Source organism: Elephantulus edwardii, unplaced genomic scaffold, assembly GCF_000299155.1.
Source record: "Elephantulus edwardii isolate Elephantulus edwardi_28Jun2011 unplaced genomic scaffold, EleEdw1.0 scaffold00022, whole genome shotgun sequence".
Lineage (NCBI taxonomy): Eukaryota > Metazoa > Chordata > Mammalia > Macroscelidea > Macroscelididae > Elephantulus > Elephantulus edwardii.
The window spans coordinates 26,251,562-26,264,948 of record NW_006399772.1 but is presented as its reverse complement, the minus strand read 5'-3'; the positions used below and the strand labels follow the sequence as shown (position 1 = coordinate 26,264,948).

At 42.5% G+C, this 13,387-nt stretch overlaps 1 protein-coding gene and 1 pseudogene across 1 annotated transcript in view; one reads left to right on the top strand and one right to left on the bottom strand.

Annotated features, from left to right (window-relative positions):
* LOC102857483 overlaps nucleotides 1-370 on the bottom strand; it is a 1,949-nt pseudogene extending 1,579 nt beyond the window's left edge.
* The window catches only part of FAM3C (family with sequence similarity 3, member C), a 56,683-nt gene extending 49,943 nt beyond the window's left edge, over nucleotides 1-6,740 (top strand). Inside the window, exons 8-9 of the mRNA XM_006882701.1 lie at nucleotides 5,510-5,636; nucleotides 6,651-6,740. Coding sequence (XP_006882763.1) covers nucleotides 5,510-5,636; nucleotides 6,651-6,740 — 217 coding nt within the window. The remainder of the gene's footprint in view (nucleotides 1-5,509; nucleotides 5,637-6,650) is intronic.
* Nucleotides 6,741-13,387: the final 6,647 nt, after the last annotated feature.

Genomic DNA, 13,387 nt, shown 5'->3' with positions numbered 1-13,387 from the left:
TGGTGCCCGTGTGGAGGCGTTCGTGGTGCCCGTGTGGAGGCGGTCGTGGTGCTCCATCTTTGGCACCCACTACACCCTGTGCACGCCTCCTTCAAGTTCCATGTGCTTATAGGCGTGGGTACCCCTGATGCTCGCAGATGCATGTGTAAGGCCACCTGTTTCACTTGGAAAATATTCCAGAGGTTCCAAATGCCACCTTTTAAATGCAATTACATCTCGAATATCTCTGACGTGAACAGCATTACCTCCTGACCACCACCACCCCCCACTCTCCTGCAGTTACTTTCTGGGTAAGATAATTTTCATCTGTTTCTTCTGAGGGAACCAAGAGTAAGATAATCTAATGTTTCATTTCAGTTAGTTCTTTTTGACACAAAAGTCATGATGCCTTTTTCTAAGGACTAGCCCCTCCTGACTCAGATGCTTGAAGTATGTGAGGCGGTATTTCACTGTCCTTCCCTCTAAGGAGAAATGCTGTTGTGTTCCATCAAGTCAGAACCAACCCATAGCTGACCCTCCAGCGGGTTTTCAGAGGCAGTTAACTCTCCTGCAGAGCAGCTGGTGGCCTTGAACTGTGTGCCTTTGGGATTGCAGTACAGCTTCTTGCCACAACTTTTGCTATAAATATTTGAAGCAAATTGGAAATTCCCTTTTTTGGTGTCCCTCTTTTCAGGCTCCAGGTGTCTGGTCTTTTAACCTTTCATCATAGAGCATGTCTAGGAGGTTTGACCCTCCTGGTAAACATCCTCACCCCCTTAGGCATTCTCTAGTTGATTAGCATCTCTTAAAAAAAGTGTCCCTAAAGTGAGCTCACTGTTCCAGATGTGGTCTGGACAGCTCAAGGTCCCATGATCTGAGCTTCCCATGTTGTGGAGATTATATTTCTTTGAATATTCATTCAGTCTAGTAATGTATTAGTTTGCTTGAAAAAGTCACATCACATTTTTGGCTCGTGGAATTTTTGGTCAAGTTAAATTCTTAGCTCTTTTTTATTTGTTCTCAGACTTTTTTTTTTTTTTTTTTGTAAACCACTGCCAAGTCTGGTCTCTCTCCATATAGACCTTGATTTTTGTTTTCTTCGAAATGGAAAAACTGTATATTCATTTATCCTTGTTAAGATTAGTATTGTTGGGTTTGGCTCGCTCTGTCTTTATTCTGACATTTGTCCTGTGCACTCTCCCCAGAGTCCGTTTCTTGTCTAAATCTAAGTGCCTGATAAAAATGTTTACTGAAGGCTGAGGGTGCCACCCTGTTAGGAGACGCCTGCAAGGGGTCCAATCTGTTAATCAGCTGCAGACTCTCCAATTCAGACAGCTGCCAGTGAACCTTAGCAGATAGACCCTCCAGCTGCTATTTTGTTATTTTATTCATGGAGGGCAGGTTCTTTCTGAGACTCTCAGATGCTCACTTGAAATTCATGAACTGCTAGTAATTACAGTGCCCTGATGTGCTGCCCAGAACCTCTTGAGAAGCTGAAATAGCTCTATCGTTAGTAACTCGACTTCACTTACTCCTTACTCGCTGTCCCCTTTGCTTCTTTTTAAGCGTTCATAGATTATTGCTGTTTTGTAATTCATTTTATAAGTCTGTTGGGAATGGAAATTGGTTTATGTTGATTCTGTAACCTTCTCCCACTTAAAAAGAAATTGGAATATTTAGCTGGCATTGTCTTTCTGTCTCCGTTGTCCATGACTATTCTGAAGTAGCACTAACTTTTAGATGATTTGAAGACGTTCTTTAGCATCATGTGAGACTCATGTGAGCCTAGACACTCAAGTGTGCTTTCAGGTTCTTGTGGATGGCCTTGAGCTTCATGTCCATTTTACAGTGACACCTCCCTGGACAAGGCAAGTCAGAACCTTTGATCTGTCAGTATTTCACTATACTTCCTGTGAAGTGGGCAGCCCCTTTGTTTTCACGCCTAGTAACTTTCAAGTTTGCCCCATCTCTTATCCAGAGGACTATAAAACCTCCTGATGGCCACGGTAAAAGCTTTGTCATTAGTATAACGTGTGGTTTGCCTTGTATTTTTGCTCACTTCCTTTTTTAAGTTTGAGTCCATCACAGAACACCCCTGTAATAGCACTAATTTAGAAACTATCCTCCCTTTTTTCTGGGATTTGTAATTATAGAGTTGAAAATTACTGTTTTGCTTGCTTGTTTTTAAAGAGTCTTTCCCTCATGGGACTTTTTTTGTAATATGTTCTCTTTTGTACTAGGCTTCAGTGGCCCCTATTGCTGGTATTTTCTTACCTAATTCTTCACTTTTATGGACAATATGTTGACATTCTCTCAATGTTCTTTACAGTCACACTTCCAGCTTGGCCTTCTCCATTGATCCTTGCAGAACTCAGATTCTCAGTTCTTCTTGTACCTGGTGCTTTTTGAAAAAGATAGAAAAAAGAGTTGGCTGCACGTCAGCAGGGAGCTCCCATGGTCCAGAAAGCAGAGGCTGCACGTCTAAGGCTGCTTGAGTCCCCTAGCAGCTCTGCATGAGAAAGAGGTGGGGGGTCTTCACGTTGTGAATTGCAGCCTCCAAAACCCAGCAGAAAGTCACTAATGTGTCTGCGCTGGAGTACGGCTGTGCTCCCTGCGTTTTTTGTTTCTGATTTTGTTTTTTTGTGGCTGATTTTGCTGAAATTGATCACCAGGCCTATTTTCCAAGACTCCTCTGCATGAACTCAAACTACCAACCTTTCTGTTAACAATAGCTGAGTACATCAACCATCTGTGCCACCCAGGAAGTCTCCTTTTTTAAAAATGGAGTATAAATTGGCTTGCTTTGATGGTGACCTTGATCAGCAGGGATGTCCAGTGCACCTCTTTTCCCAATGAGGCTGAAGGCCAATCTCAGAGGCTCCCCATCGCCAACCGCTCCTGCTGCACTTCCATTCCTTGTGGCCTCTGAGCATCTTCAGAAGAGACTTGATCCCTGGCTCTGTCTACTTCCCGTTCTCTACTTCCCAGAAAATTCTTACCCAAAAGAATTTATTTCATTTAACTTTTTAAACAGTTGAGTTAGTTAACACGATTGTTATTGTGTTGGTATGTGTGCCATTGAGTAGACGACAACTCATAGCGACCCTGTGAACATCGACTCTGAACCTTGCCCTCTCCTGCGCCATCCGTCCTCTTCATCTCTGCCACAGTAGATGGAGTCCATTGCTGCAGGCACTGTGTCGGTCCATCCCATTGAGGTCCTCCCCTCCTTTGCTGGCTCTCCACTTTTCCAAGCATGCTGTCTTTCTCCAAAGATTGGCCCCTCCTTGTAACATGCCCAAAGTATGTGAGATGGAGTTTTACCATCCTTGCCTCCAAGGGACGCCCTGGTTTTACTAAAGAGTAAAACACACACAATAAACCCATGATGTTTCTATATAGAATAAAGAAGTTTTTCTATCTAAATTTTATTTTTTTTATATATATATATAAATGTGGCACTCTGGCTTTCAAAGCCGTGGGACATGTTGACATTCACTTGATACGTAATCCAGTGTCCAGGATGCTGGCTGTATCACATGGTTCTTAGCTATAAGTCAGTTCCAACCCAAGAGCAATAGTGTAGTTCCTCTAGAATGTACATGTACATGAAAACACACACACACCCTCACTCGTTCCACTGTCAGGGACCTGAGACTGCTCTTCAGCTGGACTTTCTGGGAGCGTTCAACCTATAGACTATCCTCACAGCTGTTTTATGACAGCAAAACGATACAGAATCAAATCAGCAAAGGGAAGAGGTGCAAGGCACAAATTCTAAAGGAAATGACTCACTCATGAGTTGGAACCAACTCCTAGCTGACCCTCCAGTAGTTTCCCAGAGGCCATGAATCTCACAGGAGGAGATTGTCCATGTTCCTTGCATGAAGCAGCTGCTGGCTGCCAGTTTCCTACATTTGGATTGGTGGCAAAACGTCTCACCTACGAGGCTACCACAGCACCCTGAACAAATGTCTTAATGGTTTGTGAAGTTCTATCTAGGTGGAGTTCGGCGAATTGCTATTCCTTTTTACTGTCTCCTCTTCCAAGTTTACGTGTGCTGTTGAGCCAGTTCAGACCCGTAACACCACCATAGGACAGAGGCTGTAAGCTCTGTGTGAGAATACAGACAGTCTTCTAGCTCAGAGTTGCTGGGTAGATCCGAACTATCAACTAGGTCACCCGAACTCCCTACAGAATGCAGTCCAGCCCATCATTCCAAGAGCCCCACCCACCCACCCGCAAGATGGAGTTGCATAGAGCGTAATTAATCCCACCAGCAATGAATTGTGACAGCTCGAGTGAAATGTCCCAAGGATGCCTGTTCATGGTCCACGGTTGTTTCTGTGAAGCCTTGGTCACGAGGCTCTTCTGCCTAGCATCTGCGAAATTCTCGGAACCCAGAAAGCAAGCGTGTGTTCAACACAAGCCACATTGTTTGTGCAGGTTGGCACCGTCCCTTCCTGTCAGGGGAAGTTGTTATGTTCCTGGTGCCACTTGGAGCCCAGTCTTTCAAGCTGGGCTTCCTGTGTCTTAAGCGGGCACCCTAACATCTGTCTCGAACTTAATTGTGTCCATATAGGGCCGTAAAGCAAGATTGATGGAGTCAAAATTTTCCATTTGCTTCTAGATCTCTGGCTGGATTGGCTTGATTTCTTCCAGGAGATAAAAAAGTCCACAGTATAGAGATGAAAAATGACTACTCAATTATATATTTTTTACATTGACACAAAACTCTTATCTAAGAGAAGTCTCCTTACCTTGGTTAGTGGCCATTCCTGCATTTGGATATTCGCTTCCTTTTTGGGCCAGTCTTGTGTGTAACACAGAGCCTCCTTGCCACTCGAGAACTTAACGCCCTTTACTTCAGCATCCCACAGGCCTGTGATGTGCAGATTTGTCATTTCCCTGCAATGTAAACATGCCCTGAGCCCCATGGTGGCCTCTCTGCAGGAGAAAGCCTCCCGTGAACCTCTGTACGGCAGTCTCATATCATTATTTCAGCTTAGTTCTTTGCACTTTTGCTCATATCAGATCCTTCAAAGAATGCCATGGAATAAATGATTACCTTCCATAGGAAATCAGTGAATAGCGGCCTCAGTAGTGTTTTGCAGGAATTGGTTTTGCAGTGACTGTTCCTCTAGCTGATGGCAAATGTGAAACATCTTGCCAACACATTGGTTGAAGTGGTCGTGGTGGTGGTATTAGCAAGCTTTGGTTACCTAATAAGGAGCTAATGTGCCAACCAAAAGACATGTGGTTCGAATCCACCAGCTGCTCTTTGAGAGGGAAAAGCAGTCTCCTCCCATGTGATTTACTGTCTCTGGAAACTCACTGGAGGGTCAGCTGCGTGTATGGCTTAAGACTAGATCTCTGCACCGATGGGCTTCTGTTGTCCTCGTTTATCTACTGAGCCTTTTCCTTTTTGATACTCTCTTATTTGAGCCGATGGTTTCTTTCGTGGGCTTTGTTAGATGTGAATAGCGCGCTGTGTACTGTGCTGATTGTATTTTCTGTCTCCTCCTCTAAGGCTCAATGACGAGGCTCGGCGGCTCATTGCTGATCTGGGGAGTACGGCCATCACGAATCTCGCCTTCAGAGATAACTGGGTCTTCTGTGGTGGGAAAGGCATTAAGACAAAAAGCCCCTTTGAACAGGTGAGTGCTAGACTTTTCATGTGTAATATAAGTAAATTCCATAAACTCTGAAAAAATAGGACCTTGGGAATCATTTATGGCACTGATTTAATTTTGAGACCTAAAAATGACACAATTCTACAGGTTTGTTCCCCCCACACACATGACAATGCATTGGAATGCAATTGTAATAGATTTAGAGCATGTGCCTGCAGAGATTGTGAGGATGGGGCAAGATTGGGTAGGGTTTCTGTTATACACAGGGTGGTAGAGAGAGAATGGGGAAAGATTGGGTAGGGTTTCTGTTATACACAGGGTGGTAGAGAGAGAATGGGGAAAGATTGGGTAGGGTTTCTGTTATACATGGGATGGCTCTCTCAGTGGCACCGAACAACAGTTGCTAAAAACTTTGTCTAAGGAGCTGCGCTGCCAACCCAAAGGTAGGTGGTTCAAGTCCACTGGCTGCTCCACAGGAGGCGGACAGACAATCACCTGCTGTGCTATTTCCAGCCTCTGAAAACCTGCTGAAGGGTCAGCAGTGGGTCAGTTCTGACTCCACAGCAGATGAGTTAAGTGTGAAGTTAGGATAGTAAGATTTGCAAACACTTTAGAATTTAATAGGACGTAAACTTTATTTTTTTTTTTTGCTTAAGAAATACTCCATTAAAAAAAAAAATACTCCATAAGAAATGTTTTGTTCTTTTGACTGTTATTTCAGAGTTTACCACACACACGCCAAGCACCCAAAATTCCTCATTTAATATTTTGGACAATAATTTGTATGAACTCAGTGAGTTATAATGTAGATAGATGGCTCACGGAAAAGGAGTGTCCACGATTTTGCTGTAAATTCAGCTGGAAACAGTTTAGATACTTCTTAAATATTCATGATCTCTGAAGTACTGTTCCTTGCCTCGAATTAATGTACCTTATGTATTTGAACTTTATGAGTCAATTAAAATAAGTAACATATTTATCATAAGCTAAGAGTTGGCAAAGGTTATTTAAACTGTTTATTGCTTCTGTCTTCACTAGCACATAAAGAACAATAAGGATACAAACAAATATGAAGGGTGGCCGGAAGTCGTGGAGATGGAGGGCTGCATCCCTCAGAAGCAGGACTGAGGGAATCCTAGGGACATTTGAGCGACACGCACTTTCTGGATGAACAGGAGAGCTGGCACGAGGAGACGACATGTACATATTTTAACAGCATGCAGCCATCTCGTCTGTGCATGAACATCCCCACTTTGGATATCAGGATTATTTATTGCGGACGTAAATAGAGATTCTTGTAAATAGTTGTCATCCTGAGCACATTTCCCCATATCCACTATTTAGATGGCTGTGGTAATCACATCTTTTAATTCTAAAAGTGTATCTAAAAATGGATAACTGAGCAGATTGTGAAAAATATATCAGTATATATACTGGTGGCTGTGAAATGTATCATGGAATAATATGGATTTTTAGGGAGGAAGTGTATTTGCTTTTATATATATATATATATACACACATACACACACATATATATATTCTTTTAAATTAAAATATTTGGTGAGTGCTATGTATGTAATGTTCCTCTACAGTCTTGACTCTTCTCCTGAACTTCTTTTCTTAGTCTTTTTTTCTAACTCTTCCATCCTTAGAAACCTAGAAAGATTTGATATGAAAACTAAAGCACACAAACTTTTCTTTTTTAAATTGTATACAGTAAAACCTAAATATGTAAATGTAGGTGGTTTAGAAGTTTCAGAACAGCAGCTTGCCGAGTTTCGTGTCAGCAGTGTGAATATTAGCTATTCAGAGTGAGACTAGTAATGGCAACTCCACATAACTGGAAGCCAAGTCAAGTCCCGCATCTCCCCTTCCTCGGTCTCCAGGCCAGCTGACTTCCTCTCGTTAGAGCAATACTGGCAGTTAGTTCTCCCTGTTGCATTGTCATGGCACTGACCAAGTGTTGGAAGGGAGGGCGTTCATAAACACCACACTTACTGTGATTGGTAAACCAAGAAATGAATTATGTACTCATTTAACTTCACGGTAGTAGCCAGTTTTTACTGGAGCGATAATGACATATTTAGACTAGCCCTGATAACGGAGGGGGCTGTTTAATAACATTTAAAAAAAATCATTTTATTTACACATACTTCTATGTTTAATTATGGAAGAGAGAGAACTTTTTTTCTTGTTAACTTTAGCTGTTCATTAAATGATTAAAAATTGTTGCTTTGGGCATTATGATGTTGTATATGAAGTTTCTTAAACTGGAATTAATGATCAAATTGCCATCCACAAAATAAAGCAATGCTTAAATGTTGAATTGAAAATGTAGATGACTTGCATACAAAAACTTTAAAGCAGTATTTATTATTTTGCTGTACACTTAAGTTGAAACCTATTTAGATAGTTCTTAAATATTGATGATCTTTGAGGTACTGTTTTTTCACTCAACTGAATGTAATTCATGAATAATTGCACCTTTGAACAATTTTGTAAACTTCAGATTTTTGGTGCTTTATATGCAAAATCACATTCAGCTTGTATATTTTGACATTGAAAATACTTCCCTTGATTCTATAAATTAAAAAAAAAACCCAGATATTTTACAGGTCCCAGCATTATGAAATGTTTTCTTTTTTTTAAAGCAAAGAAATAAACACTCTTAATTTTGCATTGTGAATTTTTTGTGTTATTTGGCAAAGTAACATACCTGTGGAATTTTACATAGTCAGGCCTCTATTGTACTATTACTTACAAGCAACACACATGTCATTCCTGTGTTTTAACATACCATATCCTCTGGGTTTAACATGTAAAGATTTAAGTGTCAAGAACATCACTTTCAATATAAAGGCTGTAAAATAATGGCTTTGTAAAGAGCTATAAAATGTCAAAGAAGAAATAAGGACCGATTGTGTAACTGCTTTGGTGAAGTTTGCCCTTGTCTCAATTGTCTCTTGGTTAGACTGTCCAATTTCACTGTGGAAGCAATACTTTTACTACATTTTCTTATCAGATCTTTTTAAAATCATGAAGCAGTTGCTCATTTAATGTTGAGAATTTTCTGTATTAAAACTGGAAATTTGGCACTGAGATTCTGGTTCCTTAAATGGTATTTAAGGGCTCTGGAGACATGCTTTTCAGTTGTAATCACAGATACTATTCCCAGAACAAGAGTTTGAAGTGTGATTATTGAAACTTTGCAGAAGAAAGTAGGTGGGCAGTAACATTGGGGCAATTAAAAGAAAAATTGGACCAGACTCTCTGTTCCTGACTTCAGTGTGATTGATGTATGCCTGGTCATTGGGTTTTTTTTTCTCCCTATGTCTTATTTTATTTGGTTTGAAATCCACCAGCTGTTCTGCAAGAAAAGGATGTGCAGTTGCCTCCTGTGTGACTTACAGCCTCTGAAAACCTGCTGGAGGGACAGCTGTGAGTCTGTTACAGCTCAATGGTATGTAACATTTTCATGCCACATGGAATCCAATCCATTAACCTATATTTCACTTTATACTTTAAAAATGTACATGAATTATAAATACTTGGAATGAAAAAAAAAATGTTTGGTAGTTTTATTCAAGTCTGTTCATCCTCCCATTTTAAATGAGAATGAATCTGAAAGGAAGACTTCCCCTGTGTTGCTCAGAAAGACATTTGCTGTTGAACTTCCTTAATTAAGTCTTGGACAGTAGTAAGAGCATGTAAATGAAGTGTTACAGAAGAAATCAACGCATCCTACCTTTAGTCAATCAGTAGAAATGATTTCTGTCGTCCCAGCATGACTCAACACGATGACTCTTCTGCCATGTTCCTGGGCTTTGATTGTCACATAACTCTGGTGGCTTAGTGGCAAGAAGCTGAGCTGCAGTCCCAGAGGCGCATGGTTCAAATCCACCAATCTGTTCCACGGAAGAAGGATAGGCAATCTCCCATGTGATTTACTGCTTATGAAAACTCACAGGAGAGTCAGCTATGTGTCATCTCTGTCTCCACAATATCAGTAACAAATAATGCCTTGATAGGATCGAGCAGTGTTTTCGCTCTTTTGACAGAGAATCCCATTGATCTCCCTTCTCCTCTCTCTCACTTCTTCCTCCTGGGCATTCCTGTTCAGTCTAGTATGAGAGGAGTTTGAAAAGGTGCAAATAGTAAATGAAGAGGTTAGTATTTCAAGTCTACCTTAGAGGGACCTCAGAAGAAAGGTCTGGCAATCAGCTTTGGTAAAACGGTCCTTAAAAATTGATGCTCAGACATACACAGGGTCACCAGGAGGGAATAGATTCCATGAAAGCTTGTCACATAATGTCAGAGCGGAGCACAAGAGTCCACAATGCTGTGCTTCCACTGGCCTTCCTCGGTCCAGGGAGGAAACTACCAGGATGTCCAAAACCGTTATTCCTTAGAGTGGATACAAGCTGTCCCTCAAGTCTGTCCCTGGCAGTTTTTTAAGTAAGATGAACATGAGGACAGCTTGTTGCCATTAATAAGCCCACAGTTTTGCTTTGCATGCATTGTCTCCACCACTGACAGGCACTGAGCATTGAAAAAAACAAGGCTACACTTTTAAGTCCTTTCTTAAGAAAAAGTAATTTACAGACCTACACACTTAGAATGTAGTCAGTCAGCACTTGTTTCTCTGAATATCCACGAGGGGAACTGTGTCTTCTATCACAGAGGGAATTCTGTAAATGAGGCAGTTTCGCGTCATGATTAAAGAGGACAGACAGGCCTGAGTTTATTCCCACTGTTGACTCTGCCAGGTTCTTGTACCTCTCTACCCTCACTCGTGAGAAGGACAGTACTAACCTGTTTGTAGTGTTTACCAAAGGAACGGGCACAAAAGTGCTCATGAAATGTAGGTGTGTATGTTTGCCGTTGACCCGGTCTCTTGCAAGTCAGTGAGGTTTGGTCCAAGAGGTCAGTTAAAGACGGCAGCCTCTTCTGCTTTCCAGTCCCATCATCCTACCAAGTGGGGAGGGAACCCTCAAGGGGCTTGGGCAGTGAAAACCTGGGAGAGGAGACAGTCGTTCACCTGAGCTTCTCCTGACCTCCATCGCTTCTGGAGCCCCTTTCCCTCAGAGCACACTGACCCCACATGACCTCTCACACACAGCGTGTGAGATGCTGCATATCCCTAGTCAGTGATGAGGTCCGGCCGGTGCTTCTATGACCGTCCCACTTGCTGTCAGCTTCAGCCACGGAGTGAGACATGTTTGCTGGCTTCTTCCTGTTGAGGAAGCGTTCACTCTTATCCCCTGCTTCCATGTTGCAGCTCACAGACCAGGTGAGCCTGAGTTTTCTTTAAAACATTTTTTCCTTGAAACCTCACGTGAATCTTATATTTTATTCCATCACTTACAGCTGTTTATGCAAACATAGTCATTTAACGTGCTTTCAATTTCAGCTCGTGGAGCTGATTTAACTTGTGTTCTCACTCAGTATATTTGGGGGCCCAACTGAAGAAGCACCAGTTGCTTGCTTTGACCTTGGCCAAGTGGACTCTGGCCAGGAATGAACTCCAGGAGAATGCCTCTGGGTTCAATCTCTGAGCAGGTGAGAGAATGAAAAGCCAATCATTCTGGGGGTTATAGATAGAAATGTAGTTTGTGGAGAAAGTGGTAGTCTGAAAGACGGCGCCTCAGGAGGCCGACCCTGTTGGGAGGAGTCAAACGGCCAGTTGGGGAGTAGGTCCTGAGGCATGAGGAACAATCGCTCAGCCTTGAGTATTGCATGCACCCTAGCTGGGGAGGCCTTAGCCACAGACTGGTCCTGCCTGAGCTCTGGTGGCCTACTCCCTAGGACACTGGGCTGCTACCCGTGGCCTCTCAGATGGTTCAAATGCACCAGTGATTCTTTAGGGGGAAGAGCCATTTAACATTCTATTTACAGCCTCATAAACCCAGTGAAGAAGGACTAGCGCAGAGATGGTTTGGACTAGACAAGGAGAGTTTCCCGATTCAGGTGGGCCTCTTGCAAAAGGACAGAAGTGCGCCAGCTCCGGGCGTGGCTGGTGACCAGACCATCGTGCTCCATAGAGCAGCCTGTCCCAATCAATGGCTCTCGGGGTGGATTTTTGTGGTTTGTGGTTTGATTGTTTTGTTGTTTTTTCTAAAGTAGCTCACTAGGCCTTCCACCTGAGGAAAAGCAACTGAAAGGCAGGCAACTGGCATTTTGAGAGGGTAGTTCTTGTATTTACTCAGCACATCTGAAAGTATCATTTCTCAAGGAAGGATTACTAGTCCATATGTGAGGAGAGGGCAGTGTCCATATCAGCGGAGGAAAGAAAGTCCATGCTCAGTTGTGAAATTACCTTGTCTGTCTGTAAAGTTGCTTGTCCTCCACCATTAGGAAGGGGCATATTAAATTTATAACTTTGCCGTCTTCATTTATCTCATTTTTGGGTGTTATTCCCAATGCTGTTTCTGGCTTCGCATAGAACCTCATAAAAACCCAGAGGTACATCTGTAGATGTTTCCATGGACTATCAGGTGAAGCAATGGCATTGGCTGTGACTGCCTAGAGGACTGGTCTACCTTGAAGGAAGTATAGCCAGGTCCTTCTGGGCAAGAACACTGAAACTTTGTCTCACATACTTTGGCCACATTGTCAGGAGGGGCCAGTCCTTAGAAAAACACATGCTGGGAAAGGCAGAGTGTCAGAGAGATGGGAGATTCAGCAGTGTGGATTGACAGCAGGCTTAGGGATATCAGAGATGGTAAGATGACATGGGAGAGGGCAAGGGTCAGATCTGTGGTGCAGAGAGTCACTATGCATCATAAATAGTCTGTGACCCCTAAAAACAAAGACTAATAACAAAGAGTCGGGAGTCTTCCGCTGACCCTTCGCTTTTCCTAGCATCCTGTGTTCACAAGGACTGATCCCTCAGGACAAACCCAAAGGAGGCGAAGCAGAGTTCCAGCATCCTTCCCTCTAAGCTATGTTCTGGTTTGCACTTCCTCTAAGATAGACGTGTTTTCTCCCGGTGGCGCACAGGCTGTTTAGTGGGTCTCTAACCACCATGATTTAAAGCCATCGTTATTTATTGTCAAACTTTCAGATTCATATGAAGCAGTTAAACATACTATGGCTTGAATCAGATGCAACTTAGTTGTTAAGCTGATCTCATTGCTAATCACTACTCACTTTGGAGAGGTCCTTGACAGCAGATTTCTTCAGTACAACATGTCCTTTGATTTCTTTACTGGTGTTGCCATGGGTGTTGATTGAGGATCTGAGTAAAATGCATTTGGTGACAATTTCAATCTTTCTCCATCCATCATGATGTTATCTATTGGTCCAGTAGTGCAAATTGTTGGTGGTTTTGTGTTTGTTTGGTTGTTTGTTTTTATCTTAAGATGTAACCCACATTGAAGGCCACCTCAACTAGATAGATTGACACAATGATTGTAACCTGGGCCCTGGGCTTGAGCATGATGCAGATTGTGAAGATGGCACAGGAGAGGGTGGAGTTCTGATCTACTGTTCATAGGATTGCTATGAGTCATAGTTGACTTGATGGTTCCTAACAGCAGTGATGAGAAATGGAAAAACAAGCCAGTTGCTGTGGAGTTGACTATGGCTCCGTGTGTGTCAGGGTAGAACTGAGAGCTCAGGCTTTCCAGGTGGTGGCTTTTCTCCAGGTCTTTCTTCTGAAGTGCTTTGGGATGGATGGAACCTCCAGTTTGTTGGTTCCCAACCAAGTGCATTCTGTATATGAATATATATATATTCCATCCAGGGACTCCAAGTGATTTTATATATATATATAT